Source organism: Mesoplodon mirus, assembly GCF_964341445.2.
Source record: "Mesoplodon mirus genome assembly, chromosome: 12".
Taxonomy (NCBI): Eukaryota; Metazoa; Chordata; class Mammalia; order Artiodactyla; family Ziphiidae; genus Mesoplodon; species Mesoplodon mirus.
In genome coordinates, this window is record NC_138988.1 from 105,982,230 (window position 1) to 106,006,089 (window position 23,860).

General features: G+C 40.5%; 1 protein-coding gene across 6 annotated transcripts in view; it reads left to right on the forward strand.

Moving 5' to 3' along the window:
• The window catches only part of EXOC2 (exocyst complex component 2), a 154,480-nt gene that overhangs the window by 12,658 nt on the left and 117,962 nt on the right, over positions 1–23,860 (forward strand). For 4 of the 6 annotated variants that reach the window (XM_082639777.1, XM_082639780.1, XM_082639778.1 and 1 more), the window contains exons 2-4: positions 15,690–15,849; positions 19,672–19,848; positions 22,060–22,186. In XM_082639777.1, coding sequence (XP_082495903.1) covers positions 15,732–15,849; positions 19,672–19,848; positions 22,060–22,186 — 422 coding nt within the window. In that variant the 5' untranslated portion in view covers positions 15,690–15,731. Of the gene's footprint in view, positions 1–2,666; positions 2,767–2,847; positions 2,871–15,689; positions 15,850–19,671; positions 19,849–22,059; positions 22,187–23,860 lie in introns of those variants that run through there. The other 2 variants (XM_082639779.1, XM_082639782.1) reach the window with 2 other exon arrangements.

The following is a 23,860-nucleotide window of genomic DNA, read 5'->3' on the forward strand; positions in this document are numbered from 1 at the left end:
AAATATACTAAAATTGTCCGAAGATTTATAAAATACCCATAATCATTAAGCAAATTCCCAAATAATCATACCCAGCGTGGTACTAGAATGAGATGGTTTTATAGGCCAGTAATAGGAAACCTACAAGGAACAATATTCCTGTACTATTTATAAGATGACAAGTATCGAAAACTTCAGATTCTTTCTATAAGGTAGCAATAGCACTCTGGATACAGTAAATGCTTAATAATGTTTGTAAACTGCTGAGTGCTTCCTGCTACTACAGCAAACAGGCAATGGAGTAAAAGAGAAGATAATTTCTGACTAATTGTAAATAAGATTAAAGACGTAGAACTTCTAAATAAAGTATTAGCAAATCAAATCCAGGAATACCTAAAGGACTAATAAAATGGAACCAAGTAATGTTTATTCCTAGAATGCCCACTAATTCATTAATAGGAAAAATATTTCAATTCGCTGTATTAATAAGTAAAAAAAAATTATCTTCAAAGATGCTGAAAAAATATTTGATAAAATTAAAACTTCATTTCTGATTTAAAAAATAGACTTTCAGTAAATAAGAATAAAGATATTTTCTGTAAGATAACTACATAATATCAATAGCAGACATCTTAGTGGTGAAATGCTAGAGCATGTGTTCTCAACAGGAGCAATAACTGAAAATTAGCTCTTGAGGGGACAGAAACATCTTAACCTTTATGTATAAAGTGCAGATAGACATACAGTACCTAATACAGGTTTTACATTATGATATTGAAACTTCTTGGGGGTGACTGGGAAAAAGACCTAAATAGAAAGGCTCCTCCTGGGGTAGGAAGGCAAACAGGTGGAGAAGCGTTGCTCTAGAGGCTTGCCTGCTACGGTCACACCTGTGCTTGCGAATACCACAGTTCGCACTGGTTGGGATGTTACAGCAAATGCAATAAGGCAACTGAAATAAGTGACACAAATAGTGAAGAGTAAGAGCCAAGGCTGTTAACAGTATTTGAAGGTGATGAAATTTTCTGCAGAGAAAACATAGAAGGTCTTTTGGGAAATTATTTCAGTTGAGAGAGGCTCAATAAGTTGGTTTTAGATAAATTACATGAACTCTCCCTGTGAACAGAGCTGAATAGTTTATTGACAGTCATAAAAAATGAGTAAGTGGGAAGATTCAATGTTGTAGCTATTTTAAATGTCCTGAAATTATCCAGAAATTCTTTGTAATTTATACATTTGTTCATTTAACGAATATGTGTTAAGCATCAGTTGTATGACATACTGTTCTAAGTTCTGGGTGTACAGCAGTGTGTGGACAGACAAAAACCCCTTCCCTACTGGAACTTATACTCTAGTCAGTAGAGATAGACAAAAAAGTATAAATAGAGTATGTCAGGGTGGTGATAATTCCCATCAGAATTCTAGTAGGGTTAGTTTTAGAATCAAATAAAATATTTTAGAGTTCATCTAGACCAATATCTCTGAGAGATGGCTAAGAGAACTTGTTAAAGATTAATTGTCCTGGGCTTCCCTGGTGGCGTAGTGGCTGAGAGTCCGCCTGCCGATGCAGGGGACACGGGTTTGTGCCCCGGTCCGGGAGGATCCCACATGCCGTGGAGCGGCTGGGCCCGTGAGCCATGGCCGCTGAGCCTGCGCATCCGGAGCCTGTGCTCCGCAACGGGAGAGGCCGCAGCAGTGAGAGGCCTGCGTACCGTAAAAAAATAAAAAATAAAAAAAAAAAGATTAATTGTCCTATCAGATAATTGATTATAATATAAAATTAAGTTATGCCATAGGTGCAAAATAGATCAGTGGGGTGAAATATAGAGGGTCCAGAAACAGACTCAAAATGAGAATTTTTGTCAGAGATAAAAGTGGCATTTCAGATCAATGGAGAAAACAGTGGGTTATTCAGTGAGATGGTATTGTGGTCGACCGCTATTCTCAGTACTCCAATGGGATTCCCAATGAGGTAAATAATCATAAAGATTAAACCAGCATTAAACTACCAGGAACATGACTTTGAATGCGTGACTCTAGAGTGGCGAAGAAAAAAGGTCAATGGGTTTGATGTTAAAAGACTCAAAATTTCCCGAGGCCCAAGAGCACCGTAACCAATGTGCAAAGACAGTGATAACTGGGAAGATTTGGGCAGTGGGGACAGTGGACACAGGGTGAACATTCCCACTAGAGATCTTACAGTTAAGGAAATGAAGCCTAATAAAAAGATGCAAAGGTGATGAAAATGGAATTTACAAACAGTGCAAGTTGAAACCATTTATTTTGTGTTGCCTGTCAGATCACTGCAGATTAAACAGGTTCTGACCCCCACTGTCACTCGTGGGAGATGTGCTGATGGCACTGCAGGCCAGTTTGGTTTTCACGTCAGGCTCTGAAATGTACATCCTTTGGCCAGCGACCCCTCTTTGAATGTAACGAAAGGAAATAATTGGGTAAATGTGCAAAAATCTTTTGCAGTCAAGTGTCCACTGTCATGGTCCAATAGGAAAAAATTGGAAGCCATCTCAATGCCACTTTAATTATACATCCATACGGTGGAATACTAAGGAGCCTGAAACTGGTGTAGATTTGTATTTACAAACATGGTAAGGTGTCCCTTGTGTCATTTACGTGTTAGGTGACTCTGCGGAGCACACGGCACCTGTGACACCTGTAGATGAGGCTGCAGAGCACACAGCTAGGTGCCCTGGTACACGGAGAACCTGGGGCCTCAGCGCCACGGGCGTCCTGACTGAGGCGGCTGTGTGTGGACGCCTGCTGTTAAAGGTGAAGGTGGCTCCTTGCCCTGAGGGACGGTTTTTAATCCCTTCGTGCAGTCGGACTGTTCACGGGTTTCTGCGATGGACGTGCCTTTCCTTTTCTCAATCCAGGTGGGAACCCCGAAGCCCCTTTCAAGGGAGGAGGAGGAGCAGGGAAGGTGAGGATTGAGGCCGAGGGGTCCAAGATGTCTCAGAGCTGGTGGTGCCCTGCTAATGGGCACGGCCAAGGCCCAGGAGGTGCTGGGGCTAGTGCCAGCTCACTGGTGGGCAGAGCCAGGTTCCCGAGTGTCTTCTGCAGGGTTCTGGGGGGGTCCTTGAGCTGATGTCCCCTCAGCAGTGCGTGGGACCAGTTACTGACATGGCTGGCTGCAGGGTCCAGGGTATTCCGAAGTGGGTGTTGGCCTGCAGTGGGCAGGGCTGGGGCCCAGGGGGTTCTGGGGCTGGTGCTTGCCTGCTAGTGGGTGGGCTGGATCCTGACACGGCAGGCTGGTGGTCCTGGAGCTTGTGTCTGCTCCCTAGTGGCTGGAGTTGGGGCCCACGGGGTCCCAGGGCTGGTGCCCATCCACTCGTGGGTCAGGCTGGGTCCTGGACTCTGGTGAACAGGGCTGGGTCCTGGGATGGCTGGGGGGTCAGGGGGTATGAAGGCAGCAGGCCTGCTGGTGGGTGGGATTGTGTCCCTGCCCAGCTAGTTGCTTGGCCTGAGGCCACTCCGTACTGGTGCCCATAGGCTGGTGGGCAGTGCCAGGTCCACACTAATGAGCTAGAGGACGGGTTCCAAAATGGCCCTTGCCAGCACCAGTGTCCTCCTGACAGAATGAGCTCCCCCACATGGCTGCTGCCAGTGTCTGTGGCCCCGGGGTCTGTGGCCCCAGGGTCTGTGGTCCCAGGGTGAGCTCCAGCTGCCTCCTCCCTCTCTGGGAGTTTCTCCAAGATCAGCAGGCAGATCTGATCCAGGGTCCTTGTGAGATGCTGTGTGCGCCCTTTTGAGAGTGGAGTCTGTATTTCCCACAGCCCTCTGGCACGCCCAAAAGTAACCCCCATGATCATAAAGCCAAACGACCTGGGGGCTATGGCGTCTTCCTGGTGTAGCAGCCCCAGGCTGGGAGCCCGACCTGGGGCTTGGACCACACTCTCCTTGGTGAGAACCTCTGAAGTTGTGATTACCCTGTTTGTGAGTCGCCCACCTGGGGACCCCATTCTGTGGGTCTTAACTGCACCAGATCTACACTCTTCCTACCTGTCCTCTGTGGTTCCTTCTTTATGTTTTTGGTTACAGAAGATCTTTTCTGCTAGTCTTCTGGTTTTCTCATCAATAGTTTCTCTGTATGTAGTTGCAGTCTCTTGCGCCCTTTGGTGGAGGTGAGGTCAGGGTCTTCCTACTCTGCCATCTTGGCCTGGTTTTGTTTTTCATCAAGCTTACAGGCTTTTCAAAATGCACACAGACCCTGAGCTAATTGGGTTGAAAGTCTGCACCCTTACTGGCTTATACAGGTGTACCTTTCGTTGAGCCTCTTCCTTTGTAAAGCTTTCATGAAAAATCATTGGTGAAGAGAGTTGGATAGTTGATTTTTATGTTCAGTGTCAGTTTTTTCTTGCTTTTTAAGGTGCCAACAAGAAAAAGCTTTTCTAACTCAACTCTTTTTTTTTGGCGGGGGGAAGGATTGTAACAAAATAAATAAAAATAATTTTGAATCCTGAAACAATTTGGTCAGTATTTTATTATAAAATGCTACTGTGTAAAATGGTAACTTCGCTTTTTTAAAAAAGAAATATAAACATTTTCTGAGGGATTTTTCTTAATTTAGAGAGCTCAATATGATACATGAAACATAGAAGGTGTTTAGCATTTCGTGTTACATAGTCCTTGTCAAGCTGTGTGTATTTCGTCAAAGTATGTTAGTGTATACTCATGGGTTTAGATTTATCATCTACAAAGTTTGAATTGGTTATTCGTGAGGCTTTCTAATAATGCTTCTTATTCACACAAGGATTCGAAGAAATAGTCAAGTTGATGTGTTCCAGGATAACTTTTATATAAACCAAGTTTCCATTTTTTTCCCCGTAGTATTCCAGTATTCCATTTAGAAGATAATTCTTACTGCTTCATTATTTTGAGAAGAGGAAGAAGGGGTTATAAAGGGCTAGTACAGTGAGTTAAAATCTCATGAAGAAGGGACGTTCATATTCTTTCACGTTGAATTTTCGTTCTTTAATGGCTCAAGCAATAAGATAAACCACTAACTTGGCAGCCTTTATTTTTGCCGACTCAGTAAATTCCCATGACTGTATTTCCATCAGTAATGAATAATTTCCTACTAGATTTGGTGATAAAAATACTTTGTTAATTTATTTTGTTTTGCTGATTTCTGAATTCCATTCATGGTGTTGTGGAAAGAACACAGAAACAAAAGACCTAGGCAAGTCACAGGAACTCTAGCTCCTGCAGTCTCTTTCGGTTTTGAATAGATTCTGATCCAGTAGTGCCCTAAGGGTTATAATACCGGACGGTTAAACAGTTTTCAGAAGTATTTCAAAAGTGGTGTCTTAAAATTAATAATGCATAACCATTTCAGAGTTATAGTTTAAGCTTTGTGAAGCTGTTTACTTTCTGACTTCTGAGTTATACAAAAGTGCTTGGTGAATATTTTCAAAGCTGTTTGTGAAGATTTTTTTAAAATACTGCTTTTAACATTTTAAAATCCTTGACCTCATCCGCATTTTTGTAGACTTTAAATGCAAGATAAAAATGCAAAACAATTTATTACGATTGTATTTTTCTCCATATACAAACCCTACTTATGACATAATGCCTTGTGATGTAAGCTTAGTAGATAGTCAATAAATTTTTATTGTTTTAAAAAAATAAAATAAATGCAAAGCAAATCTTTAACACAAAAACTTATAAGATATGCAGATTTTTTTAAATTGTGCCGTCACACAGAAATGGCTTATCATGCTTGTTTCTAGGATCTTTTCCATATTTTTCTTTGGTTTATTTAATGAGAATTTCTAAGCCATGGTAGAAGTCTCTCTTTTTACCTAAATGTTGCATTCCCTCTCCCCTCCTTCCTTCCCTCAGTCTGTCTGTTCATTTCTCTCTTTCTCTGTTTCTCCTTTAATAAAACTGGGGAAATGAAAAAAACCTGTGGTTTGTTTTTTAAAATAAATAATTGTGTATTTTAATCTGGTAACTATAATGGTTTACTTTTAATAATTTATTTTTAAAAAGTATCTGTAAAAGCTTTGTAGCCTAGTCTTTGCAATATAACTTTCGAAAATGAAAGGGATAATTAGGCTATCTAATACCCTAATATTCAAATATAAGATTTTTAAAATTCAGATTCTCTAATGATATATCAAAAATGTTTCATAATAAATACAAGAATTTTTAAATGAATAACAACATGCTTTTATCATAGTTTAGTTTAATTGTGAAAAGCTAGGGAGGCCAGTTTCTATAGTCTTAACATTGGTAACTGAATTTAAAAGCTTTGTCCTATAAGTAAGACTCTCATAGAATCGAGAACTAAAAAGCGGCCTTAGGAATAATCTCATCCAGCCACCTTATATACAGATGAGAAAACTGTTTCAGAGCGCATAAGAGTAACCAAGGGCTTTTAGTTGTTAGTGCCAGAGCCCAGCTTAGAACCTAGATCTCCAGACTATTCACACATGTTAAGTTTTTGAAGTTGTTCTATCAAGGCTTCATTCAGCGACTTACAGCTTGGATATACTTCTGTTTATTAAAATATATCTAGATTACCATGTGAATCTATTATCTAAAAAGCTAAAATTTAAATGAAATTCTGAAACCTTTTTGAAGGGAATTATTGTCCTTGAGTGAAGATGTCCTTTGTTCGTATAGATAGGAAGGAATGTATTTGCCGCAAAATAATTCCGTGGTAAAGCAAAACCTCACATTAAAAAAACCAACGCATCAAGTTTAGAAGTTATTTCAGCTTCTTCCAGTTCTTTCTTTTAGAGAAACACTGCTGAGAAGCAAGAAAACACTTATGCTTTTATTTTCATTGTGTCTACAGAATATAAGTCATTGACAAAATGTAGTATTAAAGTGCTTCCTTATTGAGGTACTAAACAAGTGAAGCTCCAGCCAAAACATTAGCCTTGCTTATTAGTACCTCAGTGAAATAAAACAAAATATCTCACCTGGTCCTATTTCCACTAGTACAGACGCTCTAGGAGGTAGCACAAAATCAGGTCAAGAGTGGGCATGTTGGAGTCAGGCAGTGTATCCAGCTCCGCCCCTCACGTGCTGTCTGAGCTCGAACAAGTCAGTTTACTTCCCTGAGCCTCAGCTTCCTCTTGGAGGCAGGAGAGCTGATAAGACTTACCTTGTCTGGCTGCTTAAAGGAAGATGCGGAATGTGGTGCCTGGACGTCAGGCAATGGGATGTGACTGAGACATTCAACTGGTATTAATGTGTCCTTTAAAATTTAACATTAAATATTGCAGTGGTAGATACGTGTCATTATACCTTCGTGAAAACCTACAGAATGTACACCAAGAATGAACCCTAATGTAAACCATGGACTTTGGGTGACACTGATGTGTAATGTAGGTTCATGAATTGTGGTAGATATACTAGTGTGGGGTAGGGTGTCCATCATAAGGGAGTTTGTGTGTGTGTGTGAGGGGGAGGGGTGTGCAGTGGGCATCTGGGGACTCTGTACTCTTGGCTTAATTTTTCTGTGAACCTAAGGCTGCTTTAAAAATAAAGCTTATTAGTTTAAAAAAACATGAATAAATGTTAGTTGGATCACCTATCCATCACACATTGGGTAGAGAGCCCAGCATCCCTCCAGATATCTGGCAAGTTTTGGAGAGTTCTCTTAGACTCGGGCTCTTCTAGCTTTAACTTCAGGTTCTGCTGCGTTGCCAACCTCAGCTCTGCCTTCCCCAGCTACCTGCTCTGTTCCTTATTAAAAGGCACTGGCCAGTATACGTGCTGTGTGAGCAGGAGAATGTATTAAAAGTTTGGGAGTATGAGTGGGAGAGGGAAAAAAAGCACAGCCAATCAAAAGTGTTAGTGCTCCCATTCTAAAAGTCTCTGGGTTGTACCTGCCGTTGGGACAGTTCATTGGTCCCTTCACGTAAAGCTTTATTCTCTTGTCATGATTTACTGATCCTTGCACCTACCACTCTGTTCTCCCTCTCTCTCTCTTTTTTTTTTCAGTCTACCTAGAGAAACTGAAAAAACTTACTTTCTTAATGCAGATCCATTTTCTTTCCTTGGTTCTGTTAAGTATTATTATTTTTTTAAGGGTAAAATCACGACTGTATAAATAAATTTAAAAATTAACACATTGAAAAGAAAAAGTGCTTCCTTATATCCAGAAATGTTTCAGTGTAGTTTTTATTGTCCCACTAAATATAATTTGCTATAAACTAGACCTGCAATTCATATGATAATGGTGATATATTTTTATTCCGTTAACTAAAAAAAAAAAAAAAAATCACTCAAGTGTATGTTTATTCACTGTAAATATATCAACACCATACCAACATCAAAAGAAATCAGACAAGTGTCTATTACCTGGTTAATTCCTAAAAGGGTCCTCTTAGTCCTGTTTATTCCCATTCAGGTCCAGGTAGTTGAAAAGTTCTTGATACATTAACATGAGTCTGGAGACATGTCAGAATTATGATTGCTTTTTAAATTTTTTTTTTATTTTTTAGGTTAAAGTATAATTGTCTTACAGTATTATTTTCAGGTGTACAACATAGTGATTCGATATTTATAGATTGTACTCCATGTAAAGTTATTATGAAATACTCCTATATTTTCTGTTCTGTACATTACATCCTTGTGACTTATTTCTTTTATACCTAGTAGTTTGTACCTCTTAATCCCCATCCCCTATTTGACCCATCCCCTCCCCCGCTCCCTGCTGGTAACCACTGGTTTGTTCTCTATCTGTGAGTCTGTTTCCGTTTTATTTGTTCATTTGCTTTATTTGTTAGATCCCACATATAAATAAAAACATACAGTATTTGTCTTTCTTTGTCTGACTGTTTTCACTAAGCATAATACCCTTCGGGTCCATCCATATTCTTGCAAATGGCAAAATTTTATTCTTTTTAATGGCTGAGTGGTATTCCATTGTATATATGTACCACAGCTTATTTATCTGTTCATCTGTTGATGTACACTTGGGTTGCTTCCGTATCTTGGCTATTGTAAATAAAGTTCCATGAACATTGGGGTGCATGTATCTTTTTGAATTACCGTTTTTGTTTCCTTCAGATATATACCCAGGGGTGGAATTGCTAGATCATATAGTAGTTCTATTTTTAATTTTTTTGAGGAACCTCTATACTGTTTTCCATAGTGTCTGCACCAGTTTACATTCCCACCAACCGTGCATGAGGGTTCCCTTTTCTCCACATTCTTGCCAACACTTCTTGTCTTTCTGAGGATCGGTATTTTGACAGGTGTGAGGTGATGTCCATTGTGGTTTTGATTGGCATTTCTCCAGTGATTAGTGATGTTGAGCATCTTTTCATGTGCCTGTTGTCCATCTCCATGTTTTCTTTGGGAAGATGCCTATTCAGGTCCTTTGCCCAGTTTTTATTCAGGTTGTTTGTTTGATATTGAGTTGTACGAATATATTTTGGATATTAATCCCTTAGTAGACATATTATTTGCCAATGTCTTTTCTTATTCAGTAGATTATCTTTTCGTCTTGATGATGGTTTCCTTTGCTGTGCAAGAGCTTCTCAGTTTGATGTAGTCCATTTGTTTATTTTTGCTTTTTTTTCCCTTGCCTGAGAAGACAGATCCAAAAAAATATTGCTAAGACCAATGTGAAAGAGTGCACTTCCTATGTTTTCGTACATTTAGGTCTTTAATCCATTTTGAGTTTTTGTTTATGGTGTGAGAAAATGTTGTAATTTCATTCATTTGCATGTAGCTGTCCAGTTTTCCCAACACCATTTATTGAAGAGGGTGTCTTTCCCCCATCTTATAGTCTTGCCTCCTTTATCATAAATAACCGTGGGTATATTTCTGGGCTCTCTATTCTCTTCCATTGATATGTATGTCTGTTTTTATGCCAGTACCATGCTATTTTGATTACTGTAGCTTTGTAGTGTAGTCTCAAGTCAGGGAGCATGATTCCTCCATCTCTGGTCTTCGTTCTCAAGATTGTTTTGGCTATTTGGGGTCTTTTATGGTTCCATACAAATTTTAGGATTGTTTGTTCTAGTTCTGTGAAAAATGTCATGGATAATTTGATAGGAATGGCATTAAAACTGTATGATTGCTGTGGGTAGTACAGACATTTTAACAATATTAATTCTTTCTGAACATATCCATGAACATGGGATATCTTTCCATTTCTTTGTATCATCTTCAGTTTCCTTCATGAATGCTTTATAGTTTTCAGAGTATTGGTCTTTCACCTCCTTGGTTAAGTTTCTTCCTAGGTATTTTATTCTTTTGGGTGTGGTTTTTATTTTATTTTATTTTTTTTCCTCAGTACGTGGGCCTCTCACTGTTGTGGCCTCTCCCGTTGCGGAGCACAGGCTCCGGACGCGCAGGCTCAGCCGCCATGGCTCACGGGCCTAGCCGCTCCGCGGCATGTGGGATCTTCCCGGACCAGGGCACAAACCCGTGTCTCCTGCATCGGCAGGCGGACTCCCAACCACTGTGCCACCGGGGAAGCCCTGGATGTGGTTTTTAAATGGGACTATTTTCTTTCTTTCTCTTATAGTTCATTTTTAGCGTTTAGCAACACAACAGATTTCTGTATGATTCCTTTTTAGCAAATCTGTAACCCTGTTTGGTACCTAACAGGTTTTAAGCATGGAGTATGTTCTTAGGCTAAGAGCCAGTGTGTAACAATTTGCAGCTCATCTAAGTGTACCTATGTATATATGTGAAATTCCCAATACAGTACTCTGCTGCTGTCAGCCTTTATCATTTGTCCATTTGTATCATTTAATCCTTTATTATTAGTGTGCTTGGGCGAGGATATTGCCTTTAAAAATGGCTTATTCTGTGTCTGCAACAGTTTTCCTTACATGAGTAAGTAATAGCTACTTTACCTCCTGTCTCTGTCATTCCACTTTAAAAAGATAAAATTAGCTTGTGGTGTGTAATTTTAGGGTAGGTTCTTTCACTTTTTATTCCTTACCTCTTTCATTATCTTATATGGCTGTATAATGTAAACGCTGGATATTGTTTTAATTAAAAAATGAGGCTTATGACAGGAAAGTCAGACTTTTGTTAACCTCTGTTTAGTGTGTTTATATAAGAAAGATCTTATGACAGAATTTCAAAGACTATTGCGTTATTGCATTTGGAAAATCCTTGTGAGGAAAATGTATAGGCACTTAATGACAACTCTAGATGAAAGTTTTCCTTTAAAAATATCCTTGTTAATTCGGCATGAGTTGTGAAACTGAACATGTTCAGAAACTAAATTCTCTTTTCTTAAGGCTTAGACTTTTTCCTGAGAGTGATGGTAATGTATTTCATTTATTTGTGATTTTAAATGTAAAACATTACCTATAATGCAGGATGTTTCTAAGTGGAGGTGGGTTGAAAAGAAACATCTCTTTCCACAATTCATTCCACAGATAATTATTGAGTGCATATTTTGTGGGTAGGTACTGTTGTCTGTGTTGTGGACATTTTAGTGTAAAAAGTACATATTCTTATATTTGTAAGTTAAATGGTTCACTGATTTTCCTGAGATAATGGTTTGTCCATGCTTGGGGATATGTAGGTGATGCTTCATGGTAAGGAAATGCCATTTAATTTTTGCATATGAACCAATATAATGAACACTGGATTTTCAGGTGCCTTTGATGTGTATATCTGGAACAGAGCTGTACTTTTCAGTCATAAAGAAGAAAATAGACCATAGTTTTTGTTCATGACTCTCCATAGTGGCCCAGACATTACCTGTTATTACCAGACACTACTTTGTTTTACTTGGACAAACTTTGAGGATAACATAGGTAAGATTTATGATCCTCTGTAAACACATTCAAAATGGATTTGGAAAATTGGGAGTAAATTGAAAGTGTCTTGTCCTAATTGTTTGCTTGTGTGTGTGTGTGTCCCTTTTTTTTTTTTTTTGAGACCAGAGGTATTCTGATTTCAACTCTTATTTCACAGCAGGATGAGCCAGTGCCCCCAGCCATGTAAGAAACAAGTAAGGTTCTTAGAATGTGACTATCAGATACACAGATGACCTAGTAAGATGCAGGATGCTCTAAAGGAAAGAGCAGTATCAGACTCCTATGAGTCAGGAAACCAAGGGTCTGGTCTGTTTTACAATGAATTGGATATGTGACCTTGAAAATGGTCTAACCCTAACCCTGGGTAGTATTGCCATCTTAACAATATTAAGTCTTCTTGTCCACATCTTTCAGTTTATTTAGGTCTTTAATTTCTTTCAACATTTAAAAATAATTTTCAAAGTACAAGTTTTGCACTTTTGTAAAATTCATTCCTGAGTATTTTATTCTTTTTGATGCTATTGTATACAAGTATCTTTTAAACTTTTTTTTGTTTTTTCCTGTGTATACCTAATACGTCTCCCCATCCCTATTCTCTACCCCTTGTACCTACCTCTTCGTCCTATTTTAATTCCAGTATTCCATTGATACCATGAACATTCAGAAAACATTTATTCAATTTCTGTCAGCAATCATCTGGCATGTTTATTGTGTGTCAGGTACTGTATGACAGGTATTAGAAAAGTAGAGTTGATTAAATATTATATGTTTTCAATGAGGAGATACAGACTTGGTATCTAAGATGTATGTAACACTTAGGTAACAAAAGTGTTATAGAAGGAGGAGGGATCAGGGAGACTTTTTAGAGAAGGTAACATTTAAGCTTGACTTTGAAATATTGGTAAGGATTTAACAAACTTGGAAAGCCTTTCTATTTAGTCGAAATAAGGTAAATGAAATCAGGAAGGCATAAAAAGTACCTGGTGGTTCTTAAGAGGTGAGTGGGCTTCTGTGGTTAGTGTCAGATGGGTGAGGGAAATGACTGAGGATGACCTAGGGGTGTAGAAGAGTCTTATGGTGACAGGTTTTAATAAGATGCTAAGGATGTCGTGGGGACTGGAGACCACTGAGCAGTGGGAAGATGTTTTTTTTGAATCAGGAATGATGATTAGATCTGTAGTTTGGAGAATTGACTCCGGTGTTTGCTGAGGGGGGGGTTGCAGCGAAGGGATAACAGGGGCAGAGTGATCTCCTGTGGTTCTTTGCTTTTTGCTGCTGTTGTTTTGCTGTTTTAATTGCGTTAAACGAGTTTACATAGGCATGATTGAACTCAGTCTCCAGCCCCCTCCCCTTTCTCAGAGGAGGCCAAGCTGATGGCACCTAGCTCAGAACCCCAGCCCTCTAATCACAGGGTTGCTGTCTCTGGTTTGGCAGTCCTGGTACTGGGCTGCCATGAGCACTGCGTACGAATGGTACTGAGGGTTCATGAAGAGCCAAGACACTCCTTGGAGTTTGAGTCTCCCTCCCAGAAACCAGGGACAGAGGTCTGTCACCTCTTTATTATCCAGCACAGCCCGGACTCGTTTAGCTCACTCTGCCAGCACCCACTTCATGTTTCCAGATTCTGTGGCTAATTTGCCAATATCTGGATAGTCACTTCTGGATAAAATTTAAAACTCCCTCCCCCTCTTCCCAGATACACATCTGCCTATTTGCAGCCTTATTACCACTTCGGTTAAACCAATGGTCAGTTCTTACATTAACAGGACAATATAAATCTTTTTTCTTTTGCCTCTTTTGAAAGTTTCAAGAGCTGTTATTCTTGGATTGATTCCTTTTCATGGCATCCTGTTCTTTTAGGCATAAGAGTTTTCTCCTTCTGCAGATATTTATTTGGGGGTCAAAGTTTACAGTACTTTTGAAGTGTGTGTGTGTGTGGGTGGGGAGAGAGAGAGAGAGAGAGAGTTTCCTGATATCCACTGTGTTAATTTGCTGGGGCCGCCATAACAAAGTACCATAGGCTGAAACAAGAGACATGTGTTTTCTCATGATCTGGGGGCTAGAAGTCCAAGATCAAGGTGTGGGCAGGGCTGGTTTCCCCCGAGGCCTCCCTGCTTGGCTTGGAGATGCCGCCTTTTCCCCGTGTCCTCACGTGGTCGTCCCTCTGTGTGCGTCTGTGTCGTCATCTCCTCTTCGTATAAGGACACCGGTCCTGTGGGATCAGCACCCATCCTAGTGGTCTCATTTTACCTTAACCACCTCTTTAAAGTCCCGATCTCTAAATACAGTCACATTCTGACGTCCTGGATTAGTAGTACTTAATCGTAATTTGCAGGGAAGCACTTTAGCCTGTAGCCTTATCTCTGTTTCCTCTGGATCTTTTTTTAAAATTTATTTGTCTGTTTTTTTTATTTTTGGCTGCGTTGGGTCTTCGTTGCTGCGCGCAGGCTTTCTCTAGTTGTGAGCGGGGGCTACTCTTCATTGTGGCTTCTCTTGTTGCAGAGCACAGGCTCTAGGCGCGTGGGCTTCAGTAGTTGTGGCGTGTAGGCTCAGTAGTTGTGGCTCGTGGGCTCTCGAGCGCAGGCTCAGTAGTTGTGGCGCACGGGCTTAGTTGCTCCGCGGCATGTGGGATCTTCCCGGACCAGGGCTCAAACCCGTGTCCCCTGCATTGGCAGGCAGATTCTTAACCACTGCGCCACCAGGGAAGCCCTGGATCTTTTTTTAAATCTGACTTTCATCTCTCGCTCACGTATTTTCCTTGACCACCTTACAGTCTTTTTCCTTGTGCCTTTTAGGATGAGGCTGTGACAGTTCCTTGTTTAGTCTGTGCATGGGCAGAGTTGGTGTGTATATGCTTTTCCTTGTGCTTTTCCTTTTCCTTGGGCTGCAAGTAGTCCTTTCTGGGAGGACCCTTCCATGTTAGAGTCTTCGGTTCTCTCTTTCCAGGGCTCCTTAGTTTCTCCAGAGTGATTTTTGTTACCCGGACAGAGTGGAGTTGGGTGAGAGGGTTGGCACCCTCCTCTCTGTGCCTGGTGTCTGTCCCTCAGTCCTGGTCCCTTCTGTTTGGTTTCGTGAGAGATTGAACTGATCTGGCTAATGGTGGGGTGAAGGCAGGGGCCACTGTCTAACTTCGCTCTGTGAAAAGGCAGACAACCAGCAGCTGTTGTTCTCTGAACCCACCCTTCCCTTGTCTTCTGGAGCATCTGAAGCCTTGAGCACTTGAGGAGTTCTGTGGGTTTCTAAGTGAGGTTTTCTCGTTTCCTGGTTGCCTGCTGTGCACTAGGTGCTCTGCTCTGCTGGGATTATGTACCTGGTCTTTGTTGTAGCCTTACGGAAGGTTCTATTGCTGGCCGCAGTGTCCGTATATGCAAACAGAGGTTTGGAGCGGAATTAGAGCGCCAGGACTAGAGCGCAGGGCATCTGAACTCAGAAGCTGCACTTCTGCCGGCTCCGCACTGGGACAGTTAGCAAGTCTCTGCTCCTGTCTGCGTGTCGAAAATGTCAGTGTATTGATTTGAGCACATTTAAAAGAGTTGCTACACTAAGTCTAATACAAAAATAAAATGAAATTCAGTACACCTGAATGGAGATGTTCTTTAATTTTATGAATCTGATTAGTTCAGAATGTGCTCCTTCAGGAGCTTCCAGCATATACTTTGGGTGTAGCAGGTGGTGGCATGGAGCTCAGGGGGACCTTAGGTTCTGTCTGTCCTTGCATCAGAAGTTTATGTTCTTGATGTCTCCCTCCCAGTACTAGCTAGTGTCCTTAGTCACCTTCATGTGCAGGAATTGTTGGCAGACAGGCTAACTGACAGCTAAAAAACCCAGCGCTGTATGTTTGCAGAATACTGCTGTGTTTTGGTACTGAATGTCTAGTTCTGGCATTTCTAGTTGCTGCTCATCTCAGTTGGCACTAACCCTTTTTTCCTTTCTCTTCTACAGATTACTTCTGTAGCTTGACCTCTACTTTCCTCAACAAGCAGAATGTCTCGAACACGACAACCCCCCCTTGTGACAGGCATCTCTCCAAATGAAGGAATCCCGTGGACAAAGGTCACGATTAGGGGAGAAAACCTGGGGACTGGGCCACCTGACCTCATAGGTAAAGGCAGGGACGATGCTCTGTGTTCATGGTGAATGCATTTTTATGTTGGGCAACTGAGGCAAGATGTACTATTTTGAAATAGTGAAGGTGATAGAAAAACACCCCTGAGGTCTGTACAGGATGATCTGAATAGAAATGAAATAATTATTTGGTTTTCTGATTTTTCTGTTAAAATCATTATTTTGTCAGATCTTGCCTGTATTGTCTTTCTCCTGGTCCTTGAGAAAGTCCCCCACAGCCGAGGTTTGCCTCCTTTCCTCGGGGTCGGCCTCTCCTGCCAAGACTACCAAAAAAGCCGCCCAGCTCTTCTGGCTTCCCCTCATACAGCTGTCTGTTCTTCTCAGGTGCTGGGTGAACTAGGCCTCTTCTGTTCCTTATTGCTCTCGGAACCAAATCTAAACTCCCTCCACCCAGAGGAGCCTGTGTGCTCTGCCCGGCTGCACCCTGGGACCTGTGGGCATTTGTCTGCACCCGATGCCCATTAGGGCGGGAGCACTGAGCCTCCAAACTTAACAGCCACAGGCTCTCTACAAACTCATGCCCACCCATGGTTTTCATTAGGCTCCCCTAATGTTTACATATTTAGAGCAAGCTACATTTTAGTTTTTAGGATCAGTTTATGCTGTTTATCTTTTTAAGCCCAAGGATGCGAGCGATAGAACACTCTGCATCCACTTGGCACTGCGTAAGTGTTTTTTTGATTTTGGTTTGCAGTGTGCCCCCTTCCTCTGGGAGAGACCCTTTCCTGCTGGTTATTTTCATTATTCTGGTGTGTCAGTGGTTCTCACCTGGCTTGTCTTCATCTTCTCTAGAACTTAAAAAAACGCTCTTGCCTTAGCTGCTAAGTCTCAGTCTCTAAAGATGGAGCCTTATCATTGCTTTTTTTAAAACACAGATGAGTGTCAAGCACTGCCAGGATAGAGAGCAAACCATAAATATCAGTGTGTGGTGAGTTTGGGTTATTTTCACGTGAACTCTGCATGAGGGTGTGCAGATACATTCAGAATAAGGAAGGGAGGCACCTCAGTATGTGCTGCTGAATGTGTATTCTGATTTCCCACACATTAATTTATTTGGATTCAGACATTCTCTTGACTCATTTCTTAATTTATGAAGGACCCCTTGGTAAATACTACAGATTATGAGTTGGAGCTTGTTTTTCTTGCATTATAGCTGCTGGTTGACACATTGTTTTTTGGCCATCCAGAAATCCCTTGGAAAAGAGAAAGTTGATTAGAGCTGGGCACCACGTTTAATTACTGAGTCTTGCCCTCCCCAGCTCGTTCTTTTCACTAGTGTTACTTAACTATGTCTCATTTTATACTGTTTTCTCTAGCTACAGTTTTTGATTCTTCAGTAAATAAAACTTAAGTTTATTATCCTTATGAAGGTAGTCTTTCTTATCCTATGTCTTGGTTCTTGACAAAGCTCATTCCAGGTTGTTCTTTATCCAAAGTGGAAAAATCCCTAGAATTCATGGATATAGACCATCTAGACGGAGGTTCAGTTTAACCGTCAGTCACTGAGCCCTCACACGTGACTGCTGCCCGTCTGTGTGGATGCTGATCTCGCTTTAGCTTCAGGCAGTGCGATTCCTGTTTGACGACTTTTATAAACTTGCTAGTTCAGCTTTCAGCCTGCCCATGTATTGCCAAGAAACCACTTTTTAAAAAAGCAAACTTAGCCTACTAAATAATTTAAGCATTTTTATAACTCCGGTGACGTCTACAGTAGCCAAGTAAAATACTACGAAAACACTTTATTTGGAATTCTACAAGTTACTTAAAAAAAAAAAGATGTTATATTTCATGAAGCAGATTTCTTGGCAAAACATGTTTAAGAAATAGATCATATGATCTTACTTAATTTCCATGCGTTTAAAATGATCTGTTTAAATCTGTGTTTTAAATTATATGGTGATGATTAACTTTTTTAGTTAAAATGCAGAACAGATACTAAATCTGAGGAACCTCGATAGCAGCTACAACGAGATGAATAAACTGTTATTCCGGGTGCTTTTTCCCAAAGTTGCATCATCATGGATATCATACCTGTTTGCTCATCTGAACATGTTTTTAAGACTTTATGTCTGTATATCTGAAATCTCCCATTTCTCAGTTTTAATCATAAAATAGCTCCCCAGCAGGGGACTTATATTAGGAACTTTAATACATTAAGTTCTGACATTGGGTTGCGTTATTTCCTTTCTAAAGTTAGTATTTAAATCACAAAAATCTTTTTGATATTGTAAAATTTAAAAATATCAAGTTATGTATTGACCTGGAGTGATATTGAAATATATACCATCTATAACTAAACAGTTCATAAATTAAAACATTTCCCATTTATATAAAAAATACATAGGGTGATATATGTGTACATAAAAATTATTTGAGCACTGTATGTATTGAAGTGTTTCACAGGCTTACCTTGGAGATGGAGAGGAGTTTCAGGGGGTGCTTTCAACCTCTTAAATGGCTTCAATTTTTCATAATAAAAGTTGAGTATCAAGAAAACTAACAAACACTCCCATTTTGAAAAATAATTTTGAATTATGAATGCATTTAAAAATGTGTAAATGTCATTACACATTTAAAAAGCCAGTGGAAAACTTAGTCCTAAAGGAACTTTGAAGTGCTGTCATTAGAAAAACTGAATTCCTTACATGAATAAATAGTAATAGATGTCCTAGGGAAATCTCTGAAATTAATTATTTCAATAAACGTCTTTAAAATGGAGTTGTTTTTATTCCTTTATGGTTAATATAACATTCTTACTAAATAGTGCTTTAAATCCCTCCCTACATTTTTTCAACCGAATTTGGCATAAGTTGAGGTGTTCCTGGTATCTGATTAAAAAAAAAAAACTTGCATTTGCTAAACTTGACTGCCGAGCAGTATCAAAAGTTAAAAGAGGAGAAAAGAAAGTGCGAGTGTCTGGGTGTTTGCTGAATACACTTCAGTCTATTTTCTCCATGAATGTTTATCACATTGGTCTCTGTTTTGCAGCAATGCCCGTGGTGGGATGGTGGTCCTCTGCCTGGGGCCACGCCTTCCCTGTCTGCACCACAGTCTACATGGGTCTGGGCAGAGACGCCAGGCGTGGGCTGAGATTTGGGGAGCAGAGTGTCGTACAGCGACAGGACCATGAGGGAAACATGTAGGCAGCATGGACTGCCGTTGGAGGAATGATGTGCAGACGTGAAAAATGCACTAGTAATCCAGTAATGCCTGAGAACAGTTACTGATTTAACAGACTTCAGGCTGTGCTTAACATAAACTACCAACTTTAGTTCATTCTGTAGTATCATATATAATTGAACACTAGGAAAAGTATGTGCGGATTATTTTCAGGAAGATGATAAATATTTTTTTTAGGGAATGATGTACACATTTATTAACACACTTTAGAGCTTTATAGCACTAACTTGGACTTCTAAAAATAACAATAATTTCCTTTCTAATACCTATGAAAGCAATCTAAGATTCTCATAGTTAAGCAATCTGGAGTGCCTAGACATTATTATGGTTATTATTTTCTAATTCCAGTGATGTTTGAAGACACTTAAATATAATCTAAAAGAAGTCTTAAATATTAGAGAAAAACCAGACAAATTCAGTAGAGACAGTCGTTTATTTGCAAATAATATTGGGTATATTCAAGAATAGAAATAACTAACTGATGAACCAGGAAATGCCATTTCTAGTTCTGTTTTTCAGTTCATGAAAAAGGCCTGGCGACACTAACAGAAGAATTGTCTTTTCATGAAATAGCCGTTCTTTTGGACTTTGTTATGTGCATGCATGCTTTTACTTTCAGGTCTGACAATTTGTGGGCATAATTGCCTTCTGACAGCAGAGTGGATGTCTGCAAGTAAAATTGTATGTCGCGTGGGACAGGCCAAGAACGACAAAGGAGACATTATTGTCACAACCAAGTCAGGTGGCAAAGGAACCTCCACAGTCTCCTTCAAGCTGCTCAGACCTGAGAAAATAGGTATCATCTACCATGACTTTACTCTAAAGAAGAAAATAAAAGTGGGTTTTGTCTTTTTAAATTGACAACTGGTAAATTAGTGTAAAATTTACTTACTCTCATATGTCGTTAACTTAGATTCAGTTTATGTTTATTTTTTCAGGAATGGGTTATTGGTTAAAGTTTGCATTACTTTTGAAAAAGCAGTTAGCTGAGCTAACGGTAAACCCTAAGGATGATAATCATTAGAAGAACTGTTGTTCTGTCCTGTATAAAATCTGTTCATTTAACATGTCGAAATGCCAATTTTAGTTTCTTGATCTTGAATACAATAATTGCATATCTTGCTGTGATAGATAAGATTTGAGGTGAAATACATACCTGGTTTGGCCAGATTAGCCAGTAATGCCTAAATAACATTCCGTTTTCCTTTACTTTCTGCGTCCTTTGAGGCCCCGACAAGATGTTGCCCACCTAGGTGTGCCTCTGGCCTCCAAACTAGAAACACTCTTCTTGTGCCCTAGAGCCCTTCCTGTGTTCCCTTTGTGCCCTTAACCCGTGCTTCCTCACCTCGGGGCAAAGAGCTTGGTCTGAGAAGCCGGGACTCTGATCACATGAGCAGCCAGCTGTGGGTGGAGTGGAGTCACAGAATCACCTACCTCAGAGGATTGAATGAGTTAGAACATTGGAGAAAGTGCTTAACATAGGTCCTCACACGAACTAAGGGCTCCATAAATTAGTGTTTTTAATTATTCGTCTCCTAGCTCTTTATGTATATGGCATCTCCTCTGCTAAAGTAAGAATACTGTCACATTCATCTTTGTGGTCCTGTAATGACTTGCACATGGTCAGTACTTAATAAATATTTGTATAATGTAGGACTATCACAGGCATAATTAAACCCAGGCCTGCCTTCTCTCATATAGAAAAGCAAAGAGTTTGGCAAATTTTGTTTTCTGTCTTAGAGCATAAAGCCTTTCTTCAGCATTATATCCTTAAATTCCTCAATTCTTTTTAATAAAAATTTGAGGAACTTAAGGGAAAACCAAAAATGGAATTTACATTTATGTATGTGTGTGTACATAAACGTATGTACATATATATACATAGAGTATTTTTGTTTTTGTTTACTCACTTTTATTTAATGTCTTTGAAAACCGAACTGTGAAATTAAAGCAGGAACTTGTTTCCAGTTTTCTGGAGGAACTTAAAAACATTTGGACAGAATCCAGCATCATCTTGTATCATGTTTATACAGCAGATGAAGAAAACTTATTTGAAAGTATTGATTTTATGCTGAAATGCTCTGCCCAGGACTTAGTACAGCACAGGCTCAGGAAAGGCCTATAGACCTGAACCTGGGAGTGTCTGGGCCTGAGTTTGCCCTCTGACAGAGCTTCTTTGCGTCATCCTGGTAGACCTGTGGGTGCCCGTAGAGTTAGAAGGCTCACAAGGAGCCCTCTGGTGCCCCGGCCCTGTGCTCCGCTCCGCTCCCTCGCACACTGCCCCGCCTCTGTTGCAGCTCGGTCCGAGCCACAGGAAAGAGGGTACTGTTTTCAGAGATTGTATTTTGTTTTTCCTGAATATCCTAGTCATTTCCATCACACAAGCCGTGCATTCCGTGGAAGGTGTTGATTTCTTTATATTGATATAAGGATTGTTGGGTATTTTGTTGATGTACCAAATTAATTATACTGCTTATTATTTGTAAAATACATTTGTTTTGGGGCTTCCCTGGTGGCGCAGTGGTTGAGAGTCTGCCTGCCGATGCAGAGGACACAGGTTCGTGCCCTGGTCCGGGAATATCCCACATGCCGCGGAGCGGCTGGGCCCGTGAGCCATGGCCGCTGAGCCTGCACTTCCGGAGCCTGTGCTCCGCAACGGGAGAGGCCACAACAGTGAGAGGCCCGCATACCGCAAAAAAAAAAAAAAAAAAAAATACATTTGTTTTAGCAGAACTTTTTCTCAGAGGCTTAACTTGTCTTCTGTATTGAATAATGTACAGTGCAATCAAGAGGTGTTATTTTTGCCTTTTTATAGATTTTTAGTGGTTTTAATTAAGCTACCAGCCATTACAAAAAAAAAAAAATCTGGAGCTTTTGTGCCTTCAAATCTTTAAAAAATTACTGTAGCATGCATTCTGTATTAGGTCTTTCAACAGTAAAGCAGTATGGTAAGACTTAGTGCCTGGGGAGTATGTATCTTATTAAGGCTGTGCTCCTCATTTGGTAGGTATTTTGGATCAGTCTGCTGTGTGGGTTGATGAGATGAATTACTACGACATGCGCACTGACAGGAATAAAGGGATTCCTCCCTTGTCCCTGCGTCCTGCTAATCCACTCGGCATCGAGATTGAAAAGTGAGTACCGCCTTGCCTCCGTTGTCTTTATTTCTAGCTGCTGAAAAGTTCTGTGCACTCAGTGAAGAGAGTCAGGCTCCAGGAACATCCAGGGAAGCACAGTTGAAGGCACCTCTGTCGTTGGGAGCTGGGCATCATCTCTTGGAGCTTGGTCAGCTTTGCTAGAGCGAACCTTCCAATTGGTTAGAACTGTTGGCAAAAACTACTTACCTCTTCAGTTTTTGAGTTTACATTTTGTGAAGAGGAAAAGTATCTTGAAATTTTGAATAACTAATACTTTTAATGATATGAGAATTAACGGGTTGTCTGGAGTTGGTAAGTTTAAATATTTAGCTGGTACTCGAGATTAAAACGGAATTTTCTGGCTTCCCTGGTGGCGCAGTGGTTGAGAGTCCGCCTGCCGTTGCAGGGGACACGGGTTCGTGCCCCAGTCCGGGAAGATCCCACATGCCGCGGAGCAGCTGGGCCCGTGAGCCATGGCCGCTGAGCCTGCGCTTCCGGAGCCTGTGCTCCGCAACGGGAGAGGCCACGACAGTGAGAGGCCCGCGTGCAGCAAAAAAAAAATAAACAAAAAACCCCCAGAATTTTCCATGTGCTTGATTTTTCAGGATATATTTGACAGTAAGTAGAACCAAGGTAGTCTTGTCATTTTGTTTACAACCCCTACCTGTAATTCATACTTAATTCAGACTTACTTTACCAGAATTGTGGCAGGTAAATCTTTCAAGATGTATTGGACCAAATCTAGAATTCCCTGTTCTCATTCCCTAGTACAGTGTTTTCGTAGATTTTATAATCAGTGCCTTTATCCTTGCAGCTTCCTTAGTCAGTTCACCTAACATGTTAGTTGTTTCTGACTTGTCTCTCGGCCTTAGTGGTGAAGTTACTACTGAGCGTTTCTGCATAAGCATTTCTGCAGGTGACAGATTAGTTCTGCTAATGCTTTAGCCATAGTTTTATTTTAGGTTTTTCTAGGAATGGAGAAAGTTGTCCACTGATCTTTATATATTTAACCTTCAATCCTACACTTGAAGACCATTAGTAACTCAAAAGTAAGCTTCTTTTTCACCTGCTGGGGTTTGCCCTGGCTAAGAGGGAGGGAGCACGTGTTTGTCTTGGGAAGTTGTCCTGTGTTGAAAAAGGCCTGGGGTTGGTTGGCAGCTTTTAGTGAGCGGGGACTGTCCTGGGTCACAGTTGGGAAGCTCTTCGGCCAGCGTGGGTCATTCTGGAGCTGTTTTAAGGGTATCAGTGCCCGATAAATTAAGAGTTTAAGGATCAAGAAGGTCCAGGAAAGAAAAGAATTGCTGGGTCTGTATTTGAGCATAGTTTCCTGCATGAATGGACTTTGTGGTTGAGAGTAAACCTCTCAGTGGCCTGCTTCAGTGCCCTGGATTCGGCTTCTTTCCAAGCCCACCACAAAGGAAGTGTGGAGCAGAAGGGCCCTTTGGATTGTTCTTTTGTAAGGAAGATACAGTTTTGCACCTTTGTACAAGGATTATAGGAATATGGTGTGACTTTTGTCTGAGCCTTAGATGGAACTATCAAAGTTAGGATTAAATTGGTTATTTACCATCATAAAATGGATTTCCTTAATTTTTAGTTTAGCATGTAACCCACCCCTCATTTGATGTCTTTACCTTTTCATGTCCTCTTACTTTTTTTTTGTGGTACGCG